At 54.3% G+C, this 25,075-nt stretch overlaps 2 protein-coding genes across 2 annotated transcripts in view; one reads left to right on the forward strand and one right to left on the reverse strand.

Moving 5' to 3' along the window:
* Pdgfrb (platelet derived growth factor receptor beta) overlaps positions 1-442 on the reverse strand; it is a 21,232-nt gene extending 20,790 nt beyond the window's left edge. The window contains exon 1 of the mRNA XM_048811880.1: positions 422-442. The gene's annotated coding sequence lies outside the window, so the exon portion shown is untranslated. The remainder of the gene's footprint in view (positions 1-421) is intronic.
* Positions 443-13,088: 12,646 nt separating this feature from the next.
* Cdx1 (caudal type homeobox 1) overlaps positions 13,089-25,075 on the forward strand; it is a 28,154-nt gene continuing 16,167 nt past the window's right edge. Inside the window, exon 1 of the mRNA XM_048811792.1 lies at positions 13,089-13,369. Within this exon, the coding sequence (XP_048667749.1) occupies positions 13,231-13,369 (139 nt within the window). The 5' untranslated portion in view covers positions 13,089-13,230. The remainder of the gene's footprint in view (positions 13,370-25,075) is intronic.

Here is a 25,075-nt window from a genome sequence, read left to right on the forward strand (position 1 = left end):
GGGGTCAGGGCTGTGGAATGTGGGGGGTGGGCCTGGCCCCCTCTACTCAGCCCGCAGCAGCACAGGGAGGCCCAGGGGAGAAGGGCCAGGGGCCAGCCCCAGAAGAGGCCCCACGGAAATGAGCAGGCTTCGAAGGTGTTTGCAGACCCCTGAAGCCAAGCTCCCCACCTCCACATCCGGTGTCCAAATGGGGAAACCAAGGCTCTGAGAAGGAAAGAAGTTTGCCCAAGATTCCACAGAAGGTCCTGTCCAAGAGGGAGACAGAGAGCTGGAAGAAACAGAGAGACAAAGACATGGGAGAGAGAGCAGGAGATGCAGAGGAACAGCCTGCACTAGAGCCTGGGGACAGAAGCTAGGCCCAGAGAGACAATTGAGGTTGGGTGGAACTTTCTCGGTCCCTTCCTTTAGCAGCCTGTCATACCTTGGATTCCAAATAGTCACCAATAGCCAGGTAAGCATGCTTCTGTCTGCCGCCTCGACAGGAAGTAGGCCAGAGGTAGATGGGAGTCACAGAGCAAGAAATGTGGGAAGGGACCATGTGATAAAGCAACAAGGCGCCTCCTGATGCTGTGAGGCTGCGGACTTACTTTCTGAGTGGCTGCCCGCTCTGGCCACGCCCAACCTGCCCCCACCTCACCATCTCAGGCTTTCTAGTTTCCAGTCCAGAGCTGGGGAGAAGGGTTTGAGCCCCCCTCGGCACTGCCCCTTGAGCCATGGCTATCTCTTTTGGGCTCTCAAAGTGGAATGAAGGCAAGTGTACCATCTACCAGTGCTGCAGGCACAGTTTAAGGGAGATACAGAGACCATGGCCTCAGCTGTGGACCCCAGTCTCAATTTTCCCAAGAGCAAATCAGTGTTTCTCCTCCTCTTCCCCTCCCTTCAGAGAAGCTTGCCTGAGTCCCCTCTTGTCTTCCTCTCCCCTCTCTAAATTGCTCCAGGTCAAAGCCCAGCCCTCCTGATATCCCTCTGCAGCGCCCCCATGCCCACCCCTCCTGTGCCAGCCCTTCAGCTGGACACCAGGCCTCTTTGGGCAGGAAAAAGCAGTGCCCAGGCAGAGCAACAGCCCCCACCGGGGCCCATCTGCCCCTCAGGGGTACCCCCTGGTTCCCCCTTCCTGCCAGAGATCTGGGCCAAAGAAAATCATTAGCAGCCCAGGTTGGGGGAGGGGGTCATCTCAGCCTCCCTGCCCCTCCTCTCCCAGCCTCCCTGGCTGGCCACACTGTTTATTATTCTAAAGGAGGAATTTGGCCGGTTGGCCAGGAGATGGGAGGTCACTGAAAGGGGGCTGGCCTGGCTCTAGAAGGCTGGGTTGGCCGTGTGGGCTGGGACCTCATGGCATGCAGCCCCTGACTCTGCTCTGATATGGCACTCTCTTCTCTCCCCTCAGGCCCTCTCCTGCTGGGCCTGGGGCTAGGCGTGGCTTAGAGTCTCTGAGACTAAGCTAGGAGAGACTCTTCTTGAATAGGCAGCAGAGGCCCAGAGAGGCACAGAATCATGACCTAGTCACAGAGCAAAAAGAGGATCCAGGCTGTGGGAAGAGGATAGGGAGGAAGAGATGAGCTCAGGGAAAGCGGAGATGCTTTGGGAGAATGTAGACACTTCAGGAGTCGTGGACTGGTTGGACTCTATGAAAGGAGCATTTTGGCTCACCTCATAAGATTTGAAACTTCTGTAAGACTGAGCTGGCCCCCAGCCTTCTCTGGGATGTTTCCCTGTTTGTACACGGAGAAGTTTGGATAGATCAGCTCAAAGAGCTGTCCCTATTTTAAGCCTTGCCTTTTTGACTGGTCAAAGAGAAGGTTCTGGTCACCATTATTCTCAAGAAAGTGGGGCTGGTCAGAAGGGAGGGCTACACTCCTAAGGACAGAGTCACATGAGAATCGATAAACCCATCTCACTCCATGCATCAGATGACTCTGACCATTTGGTCACTGACTTGCTGTGTGGACTTTGACAAGTTGTTTCCTTCTCTGGGCCTCAGTGTTCCCATCTATACAATTAGGATTTACACACAGTCTTTCAGTGGACTTCTAGCCAGATGAGTTGGGGATATGGAACCTTGCAGTGGCCTGAGGAAAGACACAGGGGCAGCGAGCTAGAGATCCAGGATGCACCAGAATGGGGATCAGGGTATCCAGACATGACCGTGGGCCATTGGAATGATTCTGGACTCTGCCAGTTGTCCACTCAATGCCTGTGGACCATTTGTGCTTTCCAGAGGCTGCTGTGGTCTTAGGACAGGCAGCTGACTTGGGGTGGCATTTTGCCTATGACAACTTCCCTTCAGAGAAAGGGGCTCTGCTCCAGGTAAGAGCCACATAGGACATTTTCAGTCCAGCCTTCCCTCCTACAAACACTAGAACAGCACAGCCATCGCCATCGGGAGCGGGCACCCAGCAGCACCACCACCACCTACCACACTGTCCTGCTGGGAGTTCCCTGGAGCAGAAAGGGGCAGGGTCCTTAAGCAAACACTGTGCCCAGAGAGATGTGCTGTGCGCCAGGAAGCCCTAAGGATTCCTCTATGCAAGGTTGGAGAGACACAGGTCCAAAGATAGGGTCACCGCCCAGCTCCTCAGTGAAATAGAGGTCCCTTAGGGGAATGGACTGAGGGTCCCAAGTCCAGGACATCACGTTCAGGGAATCAGTGGCAGCCCCAGCCTTCCCTCCTCCAAGCGCACACAACTCCCCACCCCTTTCCCACCGCCTTAATCTAAATAAATCCAGTCCATCTTGGCCACATCCGCCAGCAGCGGCTTCCCTCCCTCGGGGTCCTGAGGCTCCCACGACATAAGCAGGCAGGGGAGGGGGCCCCACACGGGGTGAGCACATGCACAGAGCACAGATGGCTGCCTACGCACTCGCTCACACGCTCCTAAAACACATGCAGGCGCTCACCATGTGCATGCCTGTACAAAACACATGTCACAGGGTTCCTACCACAGCACTGACTGCTGCCTGTGTGCTCTCCAACATGCCCACTGGAGATGCACCATGCCTAACAGATCACCCATGTACCCAGCATACGTGACAGTGCAGAACTACGTGCACGTGGGTCCCAAGCACCCCTGAAATCACATCCATACAGATAAGCCAGAAAGCCCCGGATGTTGTGCAGTGCTGAGCCCTTGACATATATAGTCTCATTTAATCCTCAGTCAACTCTGAGATAGAGACAGTGATCATTTCCATGTTAAAGGTGAAGAAACTGAGGCAGAGAAAAACCTTAGAAATTTGTCTAGGAATCCAGACCCAAGGAGGGTAGAGCGAAAATGGAACTGTGTCTCCGTGCTCCATGCCACGCCACCGTGCTGCTTCTGTGATCACGGCGCTTGTCTGGTTGGGGCTGGGTAGAGAGTGGGTGGGCACTGGTGGGAACAGATGGAGTGGGGAGGGATTTCGCTGAGAATCAGCAGGACTTTGGTTGATGTTGTGGAGCTGGAGAGATAAGTTCCTGAGGGGAGCCTGCATCCCTGTTTCTGGTTTGAAATACTTGGGGACAGGAGTGTGTGTGTGTGTGTGTGTGCTGGGGAGATGATGCCATTTTCTGAGACGAGAATGAGACCAAAGAGCAGGATTGAGAGTTGTCACTGAGCTGGTTGAGAATGTGGAGGATCCTGTCGGCACTGGGTGGACAGAGGAACGCTCAGCCTGAAGGCAGAGATCAGACCAAGAGAAAGCCCGGCTGCAGGGGAGGGGGCGCTTGCTTGGGGCAGGCAGACTCAGGCCAGGGATGCTCTGAATAAGCAAGATGCCCGAGGGAGGAGGAGGCCTGGCCATGGGTCATGGTGTCAGAGTCTTGGAATGTCAGGACTCCACAGCTCTCAGAGATCATCTATCTGATCCAAACCCCTTCCCGGGCCCTGTTGTCCTGCTGGAGATACTGAGGCTAGTGGATCAAGGACCTGGGGTCAGACTCTGGCTGCTGCCCTTCCCTCTGAGTAGTACTATTACTCAGGAGTGTCCCCGCAGTATCCCAGCCAGAGATTGGTGACAGAGACTCAGAGAAGGTTGCCAGCTAAGTTTCCAGTAGAAGTAGGACACTGATTCCAGTCTCCTGACCAGGAGCCTTGTCCTCTCTCCTCCACACCATTTCACAGCCCCCAGGACAAACTACAGGGTGGGAGTATGGGAACCTGGGTTCTTGTCCCAGTTCTGTTGTCACCTGTGCTACAGTCCTGCCCCTCCCTGGGCCTCAGTTTCCCCATCTGTACAACTTTGGGGGCTGACTCTTGCAACTCTAAGGACTCCGCTCTGGAAGGCAGCTGTGTGCAGTGGGGAGGAGGAGGGGGTGCTGGGGAGGGGCCCCAGCCGGGATGTCATGACTCAGCTCAGAGAAGGCAGCCAGTCTTAGGCCTGGGAGCGTGTGGGGGCAAGAGGCATCCAGAGCCAGGGAGTGAGTCCTCTGCCAGCAGCTGAAGAAGACGAGGGTGACAGCAGCACAGCCTGGACTTGGCAGAAAGTCTGGCCCATGTGGCCTTCCCCAAAGGGCTGAGATGTGGGTGTGTTCTTGCAGTATGGGTCAGCGAGCCCCATCCTGGGAGGCAGGGAGGATGGCGGGGTCCGGAGCATGGGGACATAATTACAAGTGTCAGGGAGAAACCTGGTAAGAAAGGGAGGCTCCCAACTGCCTTCCTCCATCCTGTGCTTCTCTTCTATCTGTTGAAGATGGCTCAGCGAGCCACCCCTACACAGTGAGTCTCCCCAAGCCTCAGGACCACACTGAGGGCCAGAGTGAGTGAGCAACGGGGCTCAAACCACAGTTACGGGGGCTGACCCCCAAGTGCAACTCTAGGCCATGCTGCTTTTAGACCCGGGGCCTTCCTAACGACACCCCTGAACAAAACAGCACAAATGACCAAGTTGGGACTTTCATGGGCTCTAGCTGTGGAGCTCCCCGTAGATAGAAGCACAGGATGGGTTTCATGTACCCCCATTTTGATTCCCCCAGCACAGACCTGGCTATTCTGAGCACTCCTTGCTGGCCCCTCACTTCCAACCTGCCCGCACCCACCTGTCCTCACACTCCAGCCAGAGGAACACTCTCGCTCCCTAGACCCTCTGCGGCTCTAGGGTAAAGACCTGCTTCATAGCCCCTCCTGTAGAAGCCATCAGGCCCTGGCACTGCCATAGTCTGTCATGACCAAAAGAAGGCGGTGCCCTCCCAGCTCCCCAGGGCCCAAGTCACTCATTCTGTGCTCCTCTCCTGGGAGGCCTCCCCAGGGACACAGTGGAAAGAAATGACCTATTTTCTGGAAGTCCAAAATAAAATAAAACATCTGTCTGGAACAGAGCTCGACTGATAAAGAACAGACTGGTCCCCCAGCCGAGCCCCCTGCTGCGGCGCACACCCCCTCACCCATCCGAGTGTGTGCTGGGGGCAGGGAGGATGCCGGCGGCTACTTGGAACGGTGCGTGGGAAAGCGCTCAGTGTGTGCCTCATGGCCTCTGGGGGCCCAAGGGAGGGAGCCCGGGTCCCTGTGCAGGCTGGGAACCAGCCTGGGAAGGAGGTCAGAGAGGGAGAGAGGCCCCTGCATGCCCCTGCCTGCTGCCTGCCTGCCCAGCAAGCACTTCCTGTCTCCTGCAGGCACCTTACAGGCTTCCCCTGCTGAGCCCCCACAGCCCTGATCTGCTCTGGGCCATAGGGCCTGGCCCTGCCCAGCCTGGTGGGTCCCAGGCTCAGAGTCCCCTGCAGCTCTTTGGGCCCTCCCTCATCAGCCCTTTCAAAAGAAATAGAGACTTAAATGGCCTCGAAAATAACAAGAAGAATAATAGCTACCTCTGACGTAGGACTTATCACCCATCACCTAGGCTAAACTCTGTGTGAATTATCTCACTTAATCCTCAAAACAATCCCATGTCATGGTGCTGCTTCCTTGACTTAGAGATGAGGAAACTGAGGCCCAGAGAGGTCATATCACTTGCCCAAGATCACAAAGCTGCCACAATGGCTCCAGTGTTCAATCCTGAGCAGACTGACCACCCAGCACACAGACTCAACACCTACATGACCACCTCTCAGGCAGGACACGATGAAACGGAGCCCAGCAGAGGGGACAACCAGCCAGAGTGAGACATGTTTAAGCAGTCGCCAGCCTGTTCTTTCACCCTGTCTCTGAATTTCTTTCATTCCTTCACACTCTTTTTGAGCTGAGGGAAGCTGAAAGAGGAGGAAACTGTGCTACATTTTTCATAGAGGCCTACAATTTTAGGGATGGAAGGGGCCATACATAGCCCTAGTCGTGTCTCCCCACCCTCTCTGCAATTGCACACCTCCCGTGACAGGGATCTCACTACCTCACCGATGGCCCCCTCCATTCTGGGGCAGCTCAGGTCCTCAGAGGTCAGACTGTCAGAGAATGTTTTTATTTCACTGAGCACAATCTATTTTCTTGTGTCTTCTACCTCTTAGTCCTGTTTCTGTCCCCCAGCTTCCCTACCCTTATCCCAGGTTATCTTTCTTTCCACTCACTCTTCTGATACTCCCCAACCTGAAAACAAACAAAAGCCCCTATTAATTAGGAGCAGGCAGTCTGCTAAATGGGATGATCTAGGGATTTTATTTCATCCTTATAACATCCCTTAGAGGGGACCCAAGTCACTTGGCCAACAAGCAGAGGAACTATGAGCAACTGAGGTGGGTCTGAGCCTAAAATTGAATGCAAGCCAAGCGCAGTGGTGCACACCTGTAATCCCAGAGGCTTCGGAGACTGAGGCAGCAGGATGGCAAGTTCAAAGTCAGCCTCATCAACTTAGCAAGGCCCTAAGCAACTTATTGAGACTCTGTCTCAAAATAAAAAATATGGCTGTGGATGTGGCTTAGTGGTTAAGTGCCTCTGAGTTCAATCCCTGTACACTCCCCCCCCCAAAAAAAAACAACAACAAAATGAATCTACCCAAAAAAGCGAGACTACCCATCACCTGCCAGAGAAAACTCCATCCACAGGGAAACATTCCCACATGGAGCTCACCCTGACAGGGTCTGTATAGAATCCAGGCCCCCAGGGACAGGAGGATCTCCAAGAGTAGGGTCTTTTTCCTGCCCTCACTGAGGGGCAGTGTGTCCAGGGGTCTGCTTCAGGTTGCCCAGTAATTTAGAAGCCAACATAGGGTGAGAAATCAGAATCCTTCTGCAAAAGGTAAGCATATAGGGCTGAGGAGAGGGGTCCATGTGGACGACAGCCTCTGTCTGGCCCTGTCCCTAGGGCATCTGAGGTGGAGCTTCCAGGCAGTCAGCCTAGGTGTGTGGCCAGCTCTGTCACAGGCTGCCCCTGAGGCCCCAGCACCCCTCTGCCCCACTCTGAGCTCCAGGCCTCTGGGGCTGCAGAGTTGCAGCCTTCACCATCCCTTGGCTGCCCTCCCTGCCCCCCTACCCTCCAGAGCCTCATCTCCGGCCGGTGCCATGGCAACGGAGAGCACCAGGCCCTGGCAGCCAAAGGAGCCCCCGAGAGGGGTCCCAGGCTGAGGCAGGGAGGGGGGTGCGGCAGGCGCAGACAAGCAAACCTTCTGTTCCTCGGGCTGCTGCCAGCCTGGGATCAGCCATGAGCCGGGCTGGGGGCCACAAATAGAATGCTTTCTCAGAGCCAAGTGGCCAGGGGGCAGGCTGGCCTCGGGGCCCTACTCATACTGACCCACCAGCACGCAGCCTTCCCCCACCAGACCAGAGCCTGCAAATCAGGCAGGGGTAGCTGGCTAATGAGAAAACCTGCCATTAGTTGGTGCCAATTATGGAACATTGAGATTCCCCTCAGAGCCCTCCCAGGCCGCCGAGCAGGAGGAAGGGAAGCTTCCACGTCTCGGTGACCCTCTCGCTTTCTCAGCATCTCTTCTCCTACCCAATTCTTCAGTCTTCACCCTCTGATTCTCCCACTCACTGTTCCTTAGCCTCTCTGAGTCTCGGTCTCTGACTTGCCTTTGAGCTGTCAAGGCTCTTGACGGAGTTAATACAAGCAAATATGCAGGACAGGGCCTGGCACACGGCCCTCTGCAAAGCCCGAGGCCATCTTCTTCTTATTCATTCGCTCACTGGGAGAATCAGTCATTCACTTAGTCAGCACACAGCTGAGACCCCACCAGGCCAGGCTCACCAACAAGGCATGCATGTGACATATGAGATGGCCCAGGAAAACTCTCCCAGAGGGGCTCTCAGGAAGGGGTAGCTGCTGTTTTTATTGACGTTGGCAGCAGCATCCCTTCCTAGTTCACTGGGAACTCGTTCACTAGTTCACTTCCTAGTTCAGCAAGGAAGGACACACTCGGTGGCCAGCCTAGGACCAGAAACCAGATCTGATGACTCTCAGTCCACTGTCTGCCAACTTTCCTATACCTTTGTCTTAGTCCCTCAATTTGATTCCCCACAAATCAGGAAATATATCTAACAATTATCTGAGATAGCTCCATGTTCCTAATATGAGATTAAGCCTACAGTAGGTGCTCAATAGATGCTTACAGAGCATGGGTGATCAAATGGCTGTGTAGAATGGGCTCTTCTAGACCTCAGGCCAGGGGCCTCAGCTGCCCCCACTAACCCAGGATTCACTAGGCTGGAAAACTGGGATGGGCAGGCAGTGGTGACCTTTTCCCTTCAGGAAGGAAATGAGACAGGCTGATTGAGGCAGAACAGACACATGGGACCTTGAATCTAATGGACTGTGCCTGATGCCACCCAGGGCAGGAAAATGGCATGGGAGATCAGCAGGTCTAGTCTCCTTGGCATAAGTCCTAGTTCTTCTGTCTTGTGACTGTGTGACTTTCTGAGTTTAACTTCTCTGAGTCTCAGTTTCCTACAAGATGGCATAAGAGACCTCCTTTTCCACTGCTGTGAGGAGCAGAGATGACAAAGAGCCCTCAACACATAATAGGTGCTCAGTGAATACTATTGCAATTGTATGATTAGTTCAGTAGGGAAGGAGAGTAGGGCTTCCTGAGGGAGGTGGCCTTGAGCTAGGCCTCTAGGGTTCAGTTGAGCTCTTTGGCAGACGATGCCAGTGTGGGGCATAACATAGGACTCTGTGAGAGCAGTCCAGGGAGGCAGGAGTGGTTGGGCATCTGAGAGAATTGGTAGGAAAGATCAGTTAGGCCAGAGATGGCGGTTCTTCAGCAAAGAGGTAGATGGGGGGCAGGGAAGGAAGCTAACCTTTGAGAAAGGTTTGGGGTGCTGGGTGAGGATTTTGGCTTTGCCCTGGAGACACTGTGAAGCCAACTTTTCAGGGCATTGGTGATAATGGTGGGCACCTGGCCGCTGCTGGGATCATGCTGTAACACCAAGCACTATGGGGGTGGGGGGCCCCACTCAGGACAGTGACATAAGCGGGTTGGCATTCTGTGGGAGGCTATGGATTGGGATAGGGGCAGGGAGTCAGGGAGGCCAATTCCCAGGATTAGGCCCCACGAACCCAGCCTGAAGCCCCTGGCAAGACCAACTACATCACTTCCGGGGCAAGTGCAAAACAAAAAAACAAGCATCTTGGTTGAAAAATATTAAGAATGACAAGATGGTGACCGCTGAGCCTTCAACCAAGTCCACTTTCTTCTAAACATGGGACCCTGATGAAGCTGAATGCTCATGAAGTCACCCTGTTCCCTGGACGAAAGTGAAAACCATCTGTCCGTCTGTCCATCCCTCCATCCTTCCATCTTCTGGTGCCTCTCCTTCTCTACCCACGGCTGCACTATGCATTCAGCAGGTGGATCTCGGGCTGGCAGTTGATAAGGAACCCAGTACAGGCCAGATGGAGTAGCCCACAGTCCATGGGGTCAAGGCTAATCCTTTACCTCAAGTCCAATGCCCTGGGTTAAGAGAGTCCAGGCTCCTGTGATGTGTTTATAGAGTTGAGCCCTGTCCCTCCAGGGAGGACTGGAATTCTCTGCCCCTCCATGTCCACTTAGGCTCAGACGCCGGTGGGATCACAGCTCTTGGGGGGTTCACTTTCCAGGAAAGAAAAGTAAGCAACAGAGTGTGGTAAAGCAGCCCTGAGAGTCTGGAAGGGACTCTTGGGAGCTGAAGGCAAAGTTGGCTGGACCCCTGGAGCCCTTGAACTTCTCCCTTGCCCTCCCTCCTCTTTAAGAGGAAACCCTGGCCAGAATGGAGAAGTGATGTGACCAAAGGTTCCTGGCCCAGAAAACTACCCCACGGGGGTTCCCAACCTTCGCCAAGATGGCTTTACTTCCCTTCAGTCCAAATCAGTCCCTTAACTTCCCCCAGAGAGATCAGAAGCTGAGCACTGGACGACATATTAGGTCTTTAGAGGGGTGGTGACGATACAGCAAAGGGAAGCATAGGTCCCAGGCTCGGCCATCACCCTCGGCCTGCACAGCATCCCTTCTCCTTCCTGGACCCAGGGAAGTCAAACCACGTGACCCCAAAAGTCCTTTTCATCTCTTGACATTCAGGAACTTCCTGACCCTCTGGCCTTCCCAAGGGACAGCCCTCTCCATCATAGGGCGGAGAAGCTCGTACCTCCCGCAGATGAAAGGTTCGGGCACCTGAGACATCAAACAGCCTGATCGGAAGCAGGAGAAGCGAGGGTATTAATGCAGTGAAAGCAGTGCACTTTGATTTTCAAAGTCCTGCACCAGGCCTGGGGTGGGGTACCCCAGAAAGCCCCTGAGTGGGTGGAGCAGTGGGGTGAGCGTTGGGGGTTCAGGACATTCTTTTCTGGATGCTCTGAACCTAAAGGCTAGAGAGGGACATGAAGTGGACTTGTGCACTGGAAGCAAAAATTGGGTCAGTTCCAACCTACTCCCAACAGGGCTGGGTCTCTGTGTCCACTCCTTCTGTCACCTCTGGAGCCCATAACTGATTTGGGTTAAAGCCTTACTTTCTCTTGAAATGCGAGCCGAGGGGGTTTGTCAGTAGCCCCAGGACCACCCCACCAAGTGCAGGAGCTGGGCTGAGCACCTCACCCATGCTGTCACCTCCTGGAGCCCACTGACCCTAAAGGTCATCCACATAGCCTCTAACAGGCCTGCCTCCCAGACTTCTGTTGTTCTTATTGTCCCAGGGAAACGAGCATGTGGACTCTGCAGGAACATGTCCTCCGAGCTCTCTGAGAAACCAAATGCATTAAGGGGCCCCTGCAAATTGTTAGAAAGTTCCTCCTCGTATTGCAGGTTAGGATTTTCCATTAGTGGCCATTGATCCTGACCTCTTTCTGTAATGTGTAGACAAAGGGTAAGGGGAAAAAAAAAACCCTTTCATTTTGAAGTTAAATATGCATGATCTCCGCATACACTGTGGAGCTTGTGCTGCTGATGATCTGAGCTTAGAATCCTGGAATTGTTCTGGGGCTGGAAGGGAGCTTGGAGATGGTCTGGGTCATGCTCCTTGTTTGACTTATGAGAAGACTGAGGCCCAGAGAGGGACCGACTTGCCCAAGGTCACATGGCCTTCCAAGGTTGATGACCCCCAGTGGAATGCTGAGGGAGGGCCCCCACAGCTAAGGCGCGTCCTCAGAGTCTATGCCGGGTCCAGGGCCCCACCCAGCCTCGTGTCACAAGTTTCTAGAGTCAGAAATGTTTGCGCGCAAAATCCCAGCTCCTCCACTTCTGAGCTGTGTGTTTCTGGGTAATTGACTTAACTTTTCTGGGCATTTCTTCATCAGTAAAATGGAGAGTGTTTATATTGACTCCCAGAGGTCGTTATAATAATCAAATTAGTCCAGCAAATATTAATTATGAGCTTACTAATTGCCAGACATGTTCTAAGTTAAGTGCCGAGGAACACAGCAGTGAACTGTGAGGTAATGGTCACAAACACAATTAAAATGCATGTAGCTGGCTCCTCCTGCATACACTGCACCCTAGCTGTCAAAGCTCTGACCCTTAGAAGAGATGGAGACCCTTGACCCTCCCTCCCCTCGCCCCTGATGAGGAGGACTGTAAAAACAACTTCATCCCAAAGACCCACTGCCCACATGGTTCTGAAGCATCTGCAGGAAATGGAGGGGGACTCAGGGCTGTCTAGGGGTCCCCTCCCTCTCCAACATACTTCATAGTCCTGAGCAAAACACCCAGAGTCCCCTCCTATAGCTCTGAAGTGGTCCCAGGTACTGCATAAGGCACCAAGAGGACAAAGCGAACCTTCAGAGTGTACATGGTGTCCATGTTCTATGGGCAGGGGTCATTGTGGGCTACCATCCTTAGCATAGTCAAGCGGTCCTGTGCAGGAGGCAGAGAGAGCAGCCCTCTCTTGTCAGCAGCCCCAGGACCACCCCACAAAGCGCAGGAACTGGGTGAAGCACCTCACCCATGCTGTTACCACCTGGAGCCCACAAACTTCCCTGTTGCTCACAGAGGAGGAAACTGAGGCCCGGAGAGGCAAAGCACTGGCCCACAGTCACCCATTCAGCCAGAAGCCAAATCAGGTAAGGGCACAATCATCTGGAGCCCAAGCTTATTGGTATTCATCAGCAGTGTCCACTACCTCCCAGATAGGAAAGCAGCCAGAGAAGGGACATGGGGGTTTGAGGTGGACCACTCCGAGGATGTCAGTTGAGCCAGGTTGAGCCCCAGGGCTCCTGACTCGGAATGTACAGTGCTTGCTGCTGCCTGCCCACATCTGTGGGCAATTACCAGCCCAGCTCTTCTCCCACAGAGGAGGAAGGGCTGCCTGATAACTGCTGTCTGACCAGATGCCTCCTTCTTCTCTCAGAACCAAGCCAGGGACTGGGCAGACCTTGCAGCAGTCAGACCAGAGGCTGCACTTTGAGCCGGGGCAGGTGCTGAAGCCAGGGGCGGCCTCTGGGGAGCGTGAGGACTACCTGATGACCAGGGGCTCCCTGCACTGTGCTGGGGTTAAGCCTTTGGGTTTAGACAGACCAACTCTTCTCACTGCATGGCCTGGAAAATCATTTAACCTCTCTAAACCTCAGTTTCCTCATCTGAAAAAATGGGTGTAGTAGCCACCAATTTCAGAGCCTTGCTATGAGGATTATAAGGTAGATGTGGTACAGGCTTTTGTGCCTGCCTGTGGTGGGTGCTGGTGATAGGTCCTCCAGTGCTGTTGTAACTTCAGGGTCTCCTGCCTGGAGATAGGGCAGGACTGTGTGACTGTTAGAGCCCTCTGTTCATTCTGGGGGTGGCAGAGGCCGGCAGAGACACTCCTTCCTGCTTGTGATAAAGAAATGCTATCTGGAGAAGCTACCTGATAACTCTGGAAGGAAGGCAGAAGGCCTGACCAGAAGGTTACTAGGGACACAGGACAGCCAAACCTGGAGTCTGAAAAATCTGATGTGCAAACAGGATATAAACAGCAACCAGGCTCCAGCTCCAAGTGCAGGGCAGGGCCCTGGAGGAACCAGGAATGCTGCCGGGAAGAGGTGGAGCAGCAGGGCCTTGTGGGAGGAGGAGGGCAGATGCCCGCAGACAGGTTAGTGCCAATTTCTTCTGAATGTTCCGGGATCTGACTGGGAGGAACCAAAAGCCCACATCTGAGCTGGGTGTAGCGGCACTCACCTGTCATCCCAGCTACTCAGAAGGCTGAGGCGGGAGGATCTCAAGTTCTAGGCCAGCTTGGGTAACTTAGCAAAATCCAAATAAAAATTACAAAGGACTGGGAAGGTAGCTCAGTCGTAGAGTGCGAGCCCCAAGTTCAACCCCTAGTACAATCAATCAATCAATCAATAGATAGCCTGATTGGAGTAACAGGGTAAGAGAAGGTTCCTGTCTCCTCAGGGTCTGCCACTTACTAGCTGTGTGGCTACAGTTGCGTGCTACTGCGTGGCTGCTCATGTGTAGAGCAGAGGAAATACAGTCCCTGCTCTGGTGAGCATCACAGAGGTATTCTCAGAGTACTGGGCACAGGCCTGGCATGCAGTAAGTGTCAATCAGTGGCAGCCACTGTTAGGAGGTGGGGCTTCCTACAGGTATTGGAGAGCCACAGATGGGCCCTGGGCAGGGAGGTGGCGTGTCCGACTCCTGTTTTATGATGGAGCTGAGAAGGGACAGAGTCCAGAAGGAGGAAGAGAGCGAGAGGCTGAGCAGAGGCCTAGAATGGGAGGAAGGACCCCAGTGGCAACCCTTCTTCAAAGAGGAGCCTCCAGATCTGACAGCTGGGTCAGGACTGCTGGGCCTGGGCTAGGCCAATTGCTGAGGCCCCTTCGGACTCAGAACTTTCCCAGCGGCTGGGGCTTTAGAAGGACGATTTAGGAATCTGGAAAATTTGCAAATCCATTTAAATCCCCAAAGGTTGCCTGGCGGCTGACTGGCCTAGAGCCAGGCTGATTCTTAGGAACAAGGCTTGGGCCAAGGGACAGAGACTAGTCCCTGAGGTCCCCGTACCTTGCTAAGTCTCTTTCTAGGTATCCTGCGTGCCACCTCCCAATTCCCCACCCCTGCCCCTCTCTGTTCCCTCACACTCACACACACCCCTATAGACTGTGATGGACATCAGAGGCCCTGCTGGGCACCCAGAGTCCTCTGGGGGCTGTTGTCTTGAAGAGGGCAGGGGGCAGCAGCGCCTGCCTCCCTCGGGGTGGGGAGGAGAGAACTTACTCCTCTGGCCCTGACATTGCCCACAGCCACCCAACCTCCGCCCATCTGGTTTTGTTAAAAATATTTTCCATTCTTTTTTATCTACCCAAAGAGGCACTGGCTCGGGCAAGGGGACAGGGCATAGGGTTGGGGGTCTCCCCTCTCCCTCACTTACCTCTCTGCTCATGGCTTCTGTTGTAGGCAGGGTTCCAGGCTGTGGGCTGTCACCCCCTCCAGGAAGTCTGCCTTACTGCCCTCTCCCAGGTATCAGAAAGACTTTGCTGGACCTGAGATGGGCAACAGCTGGGTTGAAGGGCAGGCAGGAGCCTTGCAAGCTCCCTGAGACGTAGGAGAGCGGGAGGGGGTGCTGCACGGGTGAGGAGCAGGCGGCCTCGCCTCACTCCCAAAGCATCCTTAGGGAGGAGCAGAGTTGCCAGGAGGGGCCGCCCTGAGTCTGGCCGCCGGTGTCCGCTGGGCACAGGCTGCTGCCGGGTGGCTGGTCTGAGGGGCCTGGCTCTCTCCTCCCTGTTGGTCTCCTCCTCTCTGGCTCCAAGTTGCTTACAGAACGATCTAGGGTCCCAGCTAGGTGGGCAGGGACTGCCACCGCGGGCAGCCCCCGGAGCTCGCACCACTGTGGGCTTCCCTGCCCCCCCACTTTGGGGGAAAGGCTGCAGGGCCGCCTCTGATTGGCCCAGCTGGGAGAAGGGGGGCGGTGGGGCCGGGAGGGTGGACGCGTGCGTCTGTTTTCAATTTCAGGGTTTTTTTTTTTTTTTTTTTTTTTTCTCCCTCTATCTTTTCCCCCAAGTTTCTTGTTTTTCTTCCTCTTTTCCCTCTGCTTGCTCCCTCCCGTCTGCTCTCTCAGGATGTGAGGGGATGTTTAGAAATTCCGCAGCCCACGCCAGCCACTGAGTCACTTTTATTAAAGAGTAGCCCAGCTTCACTGCCTGGTGCCTGCCTCTGGTGGCAGCCTCCCCTTGCGATGGCAAGGGCACCTGGGGGTGCCCTTTCTCTGTGCCTCAGTTTCCCCATCTGTAAAGGAAGCTCTGACGCTGTACATGCTGCTTCAGGGGACATTCATTCATTGAACAAGCATACTGAGCTCTCACCGTGTGCTAAACAGTGTTGGGGGGGGGGTGGATACAGCGCAAGACACAGCCAGCAGCTAGGCAAGCAGTACCCAGCTAGAGGACAGGGGCTGAGAGTGCACTCAGAGGGACAGCTAACTGAGGTGCATTTCTGAGAAGAGGGGACTTGGAAGAGGTAGAAACACCCTCCAAGATGATCAGTCACTCTTTAGAAGAATCCAGAGAACTGGCACAGAGAGAACAACTTGCCCAAGGTCATCACGTTTTCCCAGATCTTGAGGCATAGTCCCTTCAGCATCTCAAAGCCCCTGGAACCAGGAAGGGAGTATTTGCCCTGTTTATAGCAAGGAAACTGAGGCCCAGAGAGACCCCAAGACCTTCCTGAGCTCACGGAACAACAGAAGAAGCAGACCTGGTGCATCACAGGGTGGAAGGGACGCAGGTCATCCTAAGACCCACACCCCAGCACAGTCAGGCGCTCTAGCTCTGCCATCTTCCTGGGTTACCCTGTGGCTCTTGCTTTCAGTCACTCAACAAGACATTCTGAGTATCTGTTATGCTCCTTTTCCATCCTTACCCTCCTTCCCCCACAGGGCTGCCAAACCTCAGGCTCCCGGCTGGTTCTCTTCTTATACCCTCCCCTCCTCCGATTAGTCTCTGGTTGCAGACTCCCAGGCCTCACAGCCAAGAGCATCATCTTAAAGGGACTTAAAGGGTAGAGCTGAGTCATCTCCTGCCCCTATTACGTACATATGGGGAAACTGAGTCCCAGAGGGGAAAAGAATGTGTCCCAATTCACACACGTAGACCCTGGCTCTGCCCTCCTTCCTCTCTGCCCTCTGCACTTCTGCCTGCCCCCTGTTCCTCCCCAGTCCCATCCAGGCCCCTGTTCACAGCAGAGCTGAGATTCGCTTGAGCTGAGATTCCATGCCAGCCACAGTAGTTTATCTTGCAATCACTTCTTGGTTTTATCCCAGTAGAAATTGCCCAGCAGAGCATCTGAGCTGGACCACATGGGAGAGGGGTTCTCAGACTGGATCAGGCCATGGGTAGGGTAATGAGTCACCCAGGAGAGGGGACCTGGTCCAGGGTTTGGTGGTCAGAGGGGAACATGGGGTGATCCCACAGACCACAGGGTCAGACTTGCACAGGATTCTTGTGCCCAAAGATTGCATTGGAAATTTACAATTCCCTGAGCTCAGTTCCCTAGATTGCAAAAAGAAAGAAAAGAACAGAGGAGGGGGAAGGAAAGAAGAGTGGGGAAGGGAGGAAGGAGCAGAAAGAGAAGAAATGTATAACTCTCCTCCTAGCGTCCTTGTCTGCTTACCTTTAAACCCTTGGACCAACTGCTGCAACCAGGATAGCTCTGGGGAAGCAAAGGGGAGTTTCCACCCCTTATTTCCTAAGGAAGCTATTCTGGAGCAAGGCCTTGTTGAAAGACCTTGGTCTCTTGTTCTGCTTGAGCCTCGGTTTCCCTGTCTGTCCATAACAGGCTGGGCTTGCTGTTATGGGAGGCCCTTGGGATGTTCTGTCTGCAAACTCCCTTAGAGTTAGACTCTGGCTAGGAAGAAGAGGCTGGTGGACCCCAGGGCAGGGGACAGCTGGGGGCCAGAGATGCAGCACAGAGGGGAGGGGGTGGTTGATGGTAGCTCCCTGGGGAAGTTGGCTGCCGCCGGTTTCCGGCCAGCCCAGCCATCTGACTGGCCCATCTGGAAACACTTAGCCCCTACCACCATTAACCCTTGGTGGGCACCAGGGCTGTTCCTCCTCCTCTCCTCTGAGATGTGGGTGGGAGATGCAGAGCTCCACAGAATACCACAGAGTGCTCACTAAGGCCGGGATGCTGAGGCAGAAATGTCATGACTGAGGGCAGTTTCTGGAGCCAGAGAAAAGCCTGGGTTCAAATCCCAGCTTCTCCAGGTTCAAGCTGTATGACCTTGTGCAAGTCATTTAAACGCTTGAGCCTCTGTTTCTTCGTCTGGAAAATTGGGTTAATTTAAGGACAGATTCTTTTTTTTTTTTTTTTAATTTTTTTGTAGTTGTAGATGGACAGAATACCAAATAGATTCTATTTGTTCATTTTTATGTGGTGCTGAGGATCGAACCCAGTGCCTCACTCATGCTAAGCAAGCCCTCTGCCACTGCACTACAGCCCCAGCCCAAGGACAGATTCTTAAGAGCATTTAAGAAATTCTTAAGATTTGTACTGTCCCTGGAAGGCCTAGTGTAGTGTCCAAAATGTGGTCCCTGCAATGTGGAGCTTCCCTTCTGCAAGCAGCCTCCCATCGCTGCATGCCTCTGGGCCTCAGCGTCCCCTTGAGTGCTCTGAAACGGTGGGCAATGAACAGGGTACGTGGGCAGTATAGTAACATCATGCTGGGGAGGTCAACAGGGCCCCCAGCCCCACTGGGAGCAGAATAGGCCATGAGCACTCTCTCAACTACCCAGATACTGGGAGCCAGGTCTAGCCTCAGACATGCCTGTCCCGGGAAAGGCTGGACTCAGCTGGGAGTATGGACTCAGTGTGGGGAGTCCTGCTGGGGTGACTGAGATATCATGCAGAGGGGCTCTGGGCCTTAGGACCCCACTTCCTTTCCCCTGGCATGGCGGCACCCTCAAGGGTTAAGACCCTGAGCTCTGATGTGGGCAGTTCCAGCCCAGCTCTGCCAACTTCTAGCTGTGCAACAACCAAGTCTCCGAATTCGCTGAGCCTCAGTACTTTCAGGTGTTCAAGCAGACACATGTGCACACCTGGCAGGGGTGGAAAGGCCTGAGGGAGCCATGTGCATGGTGTTTTGTGCAAGCCCTAGAGCAGAACAAGAAGGCTCCACCAAAGCAGCTGATCCTCAGGTGTGTGGGGAGGTGCTGTCTCCATGTGGTCAGTGCCTGAGGGAAGCCTGTCCAGCCTGCTCACGTCACGTTAGGGCCGACATGGCCCAGGTCAGTGATGGAAGCGACTGTGCCAGGCTTCATGCCTGTACTGTGTCAGCCACAGGCTGGGGCTGCAGCCAGGCTTTTGTCTGGACGCATGCTCTTCCCTGAAGTAGGGAACCAGGATGAGCAGACCCCCCTCCTAAGACCCCACCCACGCCTGTCAGAGCCGGAAGCAGCAGCTCTCAGTCAGATGGGGGTCAGGGGCCGGAAAGGGAGCTCCAAGGGGAGCATTCCCAGTGGGCCAGCTCAACACTCACACAGGCAGAGCCAGCGGCCACCACATCTGGCTCTCCCACGCTCCCGGAGCAGCTCCCCGGCTCCCCAGGCAGGGGTGGGGTATGGGGAAGCAGCACACATGTCCCAGGCATCCGACAGTCATCTTGGCTGCCAGGGCCAGGAGGACCTGAGAGTTGTCCATTGTACAGGCATGGTGACTCAGGCCCAGAGAATGGAGGGGGCTTGTGTGAGGTTCACAGAGAAGGTGGCCCTGAAACACAGGTTCCTTGGCCCCCAGCTCAGCATCCTTCTGCCCTGTACAATAGGAGCAGAGAAGCCAGGTCCTTGTACTTGCAGCTGGAGAGCCAGAGAGGCAGAGTAGGAATTTCCAAACCTTCTGGACATTTATCTGGTAGCTACCACAGTGGGCAGAGGAACTTGTGGGGACCTTGGGTCACAATCCACTCAGGATTCCTAGGACTCCTCTTATTTAACTAGACTACAGCCATTGAGGCTTTCAGGGATCCCAGGAAATGAGGGTTTCCAGACACTACTCACTGGGCCTCCATTTCAGTGCCCCAGGACCACAGGGACTAGGTTGTGTCCTTCGGGCACACAGAGATGTTTCAAAGATCACCACCACAGCAGCGCCCTGGAAGACCACATATTTCTTCCTCATTGGGCACACTGGCTCCTATGGTCCCGAGAGGACAAGAACCTGTTTGAGGGCACACAGTAGGTCTCAGAGGAGTCCTCTTACTCTAACTCTCTCACCACCCATCCATGGCAACAGAAGTTAATTGAGCACCAATTGTGCGCCCTGTCCTCCTACCCTCCTAGGGCTCAAAAGCAAACACCAAGGAAAACAAACATTAATAGTATTGAATCGTGATGAGCATGATGAAAGGGACAGGGAGCGATGGGCTGGACAGGCGGGACTCTCATTCAGGGAGACAACGCTTCTCTGGAGAAGAAACTTGTCAACTGAGACCTGAGGGTGAAAGGTTACGCACCAAGCAAGTGGGAACAGTGTGTGAGGCACAGGAACAGCATTTGCAAAAATTTAGAGGCTAGAGAGAGCGTGGTGTGCTTGAACAGAGGGAAAGGAATGGCTGAGGCATCTAAGGTTGGAAAGGGAGCCAGGGGCCAGCCATGAAGGCCTGCAGGACCGAGGGAGCATGGCTTCAATCCTCAGGTTCCACAGGGGTCACTGCAGAAGTTTAAACAGCGGATGAGCCTCAGGTGTCACCAGGACACCTGAGATGAGGTGATGAGATGGAAGATGGGGTGGGGATGAAGGTAGGTGACTGTGGCACACTGCAGAGGAAGGGCTAAGGGAGTGGGAGCCAGGCAGGGCAAGGGCGTGGGCAACCATGCACTGAATCTCACCCCACCTCTGCCCTCAGTTCTTCGTCCCTCCAAGAAGCCACAACAGTGCATCCCGACAGGAAACTGGGACTTCTCAGTCCCAGCCTGGGCTTTGACCACTAACTCGCTGTGTGACCTTTTTCTCTTCCCTGATCTGTGTATTTCTCTGCACCACAGGTCAAACACAGAACTCCTTCTCATGAGGGCAGTCTGCTCCAGACTCTGATTTTAGAATCGCTTCTGCTCCCTATGCGTCTGCGTCCCCCGGGAATGCTTCCCTTTCCCATGCCTCTGTTCCCCCCAGACAAGTATCAGTGGCTTCAGGCATCAGACACACCTGGTTACAAGGGCTGGGTCCTCCTGTAGTACTCTGGAGTGCCAGCAGGTGGCACATCCAGCCTCTGGAGGAGGAAGGAGGAGAGGGAAGGGGTTGGGAGGAGGGCAGGCCTGAAGGTAGAGAGGCTTCCCAGGAGCCCCACCACCCACTCCAAGGCTCACATCTGCCCCCTGGAGGTAGGAAGAGCAGGAATTGCTATTCTGGCTTCTGAGGTAGAAGCCGACTTTGAGAGGGCAGTTAACCTGCCCAAGGTGACAAGCGAGGTTGAGCTTTGCTGGACCTGGCCCCCAGTTCAAAGCCCTTGAACTGAGGTTAGAGAGTTTCCAGAGGCTGGATGGAGGTGGGTGCACTGTGGGCCTGAGGCTGGCCCTGGGTTCTTCTAGTAAGCCTAGATTCCAGGTCTGTAAACCCAATTAAAAACCAAGTTGTCACTCATATTGGGGGAAGGGTTGTTGGGAATCGAACCCACAGACTTGTGCTTCCTAGCCCTTTATCGCTAAGATCTTTATGAGGCCATCATCTGTGCACCCCACCCCAGGAGGCCCTGGCTGGGTGTGTGAGAGCAGCCTGGAGGGAGAGCTTCCAGGGGGACGAGGGGCCCACCCAGGGAGCCAGGGGAAGGAGGGGTCCCATAAAGAGCCACTCCCAGAGATAAGGGGCTGTCAGAGAGGAAGAGGCTGCCTACAGGGCCAGGACACGTGGGGGCTTCTGCACTCAGGCACAGCACCAGGGCTGCCCTGCCTCCGGAGGCTACCAGTCCCCATTGGGAACTTGGGGAGCCTAGGCCCAGGGGCTCAAGGTCATATGGTAGGTCAAAGGCCAAGGTGGAGGAGGACCTGCAATTTCAGAATGTGACTTTTAAACAAGGTTAGAGTGTCCTTGGGAGGAGGTACCGGGGATGTCAACTGAGAATTACTGACAACACTGGTTGGGGGGTCCCCCTAGGGGTAAAGGCAGGGGAAAGCAGAGGCTCTTTTGCATGAAGAAGCCAGAGGAGGAAGAGGAACCAGCTATTTGCTTAGGCAAACTCCAGCTAACAAGTTGGGGGTGGGGAGGCCTACACAGGCCTACCATCCTCACTATCCTATAGGCCAGCTCACCTAAGCAGGAAAGAAAAGCTTCCAGATAGGGCATTGACTTGCTGTGTGGCCTCGGGTGGGTGAGTTCACCCTTCTGAGCTGTAGCTTCTTTTTCTGCAGAATGGTGATAACAATCCTACCTCCCTGGGCTGGGGGAATTATGAATCAAGGTGATGCATGCCGAGGGCTTGGCATGATGCCTGGCACTTAGAAAATGCTCAATAAATAGCGGTGAGATTGCTGTTGTTATTATGCTAGTGCCCGTATGCCACCTTAGAGAGGTGAAAAGGCATGGAGCTAGGGGTCAGAAAGTCAAAGAGGGAGAAATCCGTAGGAATGGCGGCAGCCCCTCTCAGCACGTGTCTGCAGAGCTTAGGGGGGGCACAGTGCTGGTGGCTCCCCAAGTTCCAGGGATCCCTGGCTCTACCCTCTCCCTGATTAGGAACACAGTCCTTTGTTTGCTTAGAAACTCCCCTGCCACTTGGGCCCATCTCTCAGCCATCACCTGAGTCCTGGCTATAATCGCGTCACTGCCCCAGTTTCCCACTGCTCTTGGGCTCAGACTCAACTCCCACCCCCACCACTCAAGACTGGTCTTTCAGTACTAGGGGAACCTGATCCCCTTGGCCCTTAGGGCCTCCGTGTATACTGCCCCTCTGCCACAGCGTCCTTCCCCACTCACCAGGGGCCTGACTCACACAGCACTGCTTCCGTCAAGACTTCTCTGATTCCCTCTTTCTGGCTCTTGCCAAGATGTCATTTTGCTTTTACTATGATTATTAGGTTCCTACTTGCTCCCCCCACACACACACACACCCCTGAGGGGGTGCTCATTCAGCGCTGAACACAGTGTCAGCAGAGGGATGTGGCAATACGTATGCGTCGAATGAATACATGAGTTCCTATACCTCTTCCCAACCATGCCTACCATCTAGGTCTGATTTAGCCTAGTCTTGGAATTGGAGGGCACCAACCCTCCCTTCCCCAGAACAGGTATCCCTAACTGGAGGCTCCCAGCAGTCACTTGTGTCCCTTCCATATGGAGAGTTCACTCTCTGCGATACCCGTCTCATGATGGACAGCCCCTCATTGAACCTCATGGGTAGGTAGGGATCTAAGTCGGCAGCTCTCTCTCTCAAGTCCCAGCTGTGCCCTGCCTCTGCCCAGCTGCAGCCCTCCCACCAGGCCTTCTCTTCTTCCAGTCCCAGCAGTCCTCACTATTCCAGCTCAGAGTGAGTTCAGTCCTCTCCGGCTTCTCTCGTCTTGATTCTCACTGACCTCTTGAAAGGTTGGGCCCCCGAGTGCAGCCCAGAGCTCCAGATGACTTCTGAGAACCATTTCACCAGCGTGTCCCCACTTCCTGACCTGGAAACCTGGGGCCTTCCCTGCTGAGGCAGCCAATGCTGTGTCCTGTGTTCATCTGTGTCCAGCAACAACCCAGACAGGCCCTTCCCTTCCAAAAGCAGCCTTCACTGTGCTGTGGAAACTTGGGCTCTACCACTTTCCTTTTGGGACCTCAATGCTTCCACCCATACCATGGGAAGACCTTCTCTGAGCAGTAAGGGGAGCCCTGTCTCACTGTTATGTGTAAGAGTGAGCTTCTGACCAGGGTCTACTTCGTGGCCCTGGTTGAAATGTTCTGCTGTTGCCATCTTGAAATTCTAGATAAGTTTTGAACAGAAAACTTTCTTTCTCTCTTTGGTTGTGTGAGCCTTTATGAACCAGCAGGCTATGTTAAGGGGGATGAAGCTGAAGGAGTGGGTAGCCTGATGCCAGGGTGGCTGTGCTTCACGGGCTTGTTGGTGGTGGAGAAACTCACCCAGGTAGTAGTTGATTCTTGGCTGGATCTGCACTTGGTTGAAGGTCTTGGGCCCATCTCTCAGCAGATGCCAACGCCCCTGTTCACCACCCCAGCAGGATGATCTTGTCCCACAGGTGCATCTTCACTACCTACAGCTTCTCTATGGGTGGACCCTCCTTCTTTGGTCTTAAGCAGGTGCTTCAGCTGCTTTCTATGCTGTCCTTGGTTTAGGGATGGTGGCTGCTACACGCTGTACAGCTGGATGTGCATCCAGTAGGACATGTCCAGCAGCAGGTCAAGGTCCATGTCACTCTAGTTGAGCTTGCAGAAGGTCACTTCTTCTGCTCTACTTCATCCATCTGGCTGGCTCCTGCACCTTGTGTTTTCATTATGCACTGGACCCTGCAAGTTGTATCCTGACCTTGACCCATCATCATCTGGATGAGCCAGCCCTGGCTAATGTGGTGACCTAAGAGAGAGAAAGGTTCAACAGATAAGAGGCTGATTCTGCTCTCCTTCTGGGGACCACACATCTCTGCACACCTAGGTTTTCCCCCAGGAAATGTCAGAGGATCAAATTCTACAGGGCTCTTCTGCACAGCTCCTTGACCCTATAGGGAGGAACCCCCTTCTCCCCTAGGCTTTCTGATCCAGAACCCTGTCCTTCATGAATCCTTCCCCAAATCCTTCAGTCTTGCCCCCAACTCAAAGATCATTCATGTTGCCTCAGCTTCGCAAACACCCCTCTGAGAGAGCTGGGAAGTGTTCGCAGGGCTGGATTGGGTGGGAGAGCAGGTATGATACACTAAAATACGCAGGGGCCCCAGCTCTCAAATGATCCTGATTCCTACAAAGCAACTGCTAACTGAAGTATGTCAGCATTAAATGACATGATGTCTGGAATTTGTTTTAAAATACTTTAGGAAAAAGGGAGGAGTAGATGAAGTAAGTGTGACCAATCTTGATCACCATTGAAGGTGGCCCGTTGCCTACACAGCGAGCATTATACAAGCTGGTCATTAGACTATTCTACTTTTGTGTATGTTTGAAATGTCTCAATAACCATGATAAAAGGGTAGAGGGTCATCAAAGTTTCCCAGGACTTCCTCCCCAGAAGACCCCCTCCCCACACCTTTGAGAAATTTCTCCAGGAACCAAGTGAAACCCCCAATACTATGCAGCCTCATGTATGTGCATATGTGCATTCCCCGGAGGAAAACATCCACAGCTTTCATCCCAGACTCGAAGGGTCGTGACCCCTCTTCCCTCCCCCAAAAGATCACCAGCTACCTTGCAGACCGCCCTGTTAAGTCCCTGTTTGAAGTCAGCATTGCCTGCCCTCACCCCAAACTGGTTGGTCACTGCCGAGTGTGTCTGTGTCGCATGCCAGGTGAAGCTAAAGTCTCCCTGCTCCTGAGAGCCAGTTTCTCCACCTGTTAACTGCGAATGAATCGTGGGGAGGCCCCTGTGGCCACCGAAAGGACAGGACGGTGTTCCGCCCGCCAGGTCCACCGCTTAGCAGGCAATTCCCACACGCAGCGCCTCGCCCTTCGTCCCCAACCCCCTCCAGGCCCTGGCCAGTCCACCTCCCGCTTGGGGCGGCAATTTGTCTCCTTTTGAACCCCTCGCCCCCGACGGGTTTCCCCCTTTGATTCGCGGCCCGGAGGCTTCCCCCAGCTTTGAAATGCAAACCCGCCTCGGCTGGGGCCGCGGGCGGCCCGGAGCTATAAAAGGCCTGGGTGGGGCGGGCGCGGCGGCAGGGCCGGCGAGTTCAGGTGAGCAG

The sequence above is a fragment of the Marmota marmota genome, unplaced genomic scaffold (genome assembly GCF_001458135.2).
Source record: "Marmota marmota marmota unplaced genomic scaffold, marMar, whole genome shotgun sequence".
Lineage (NCBI taxonomy): Eukaryota > Metazoa > Chordata > Mammalia > Rodentia > Sciuridae > Marmota > Marmota marmota.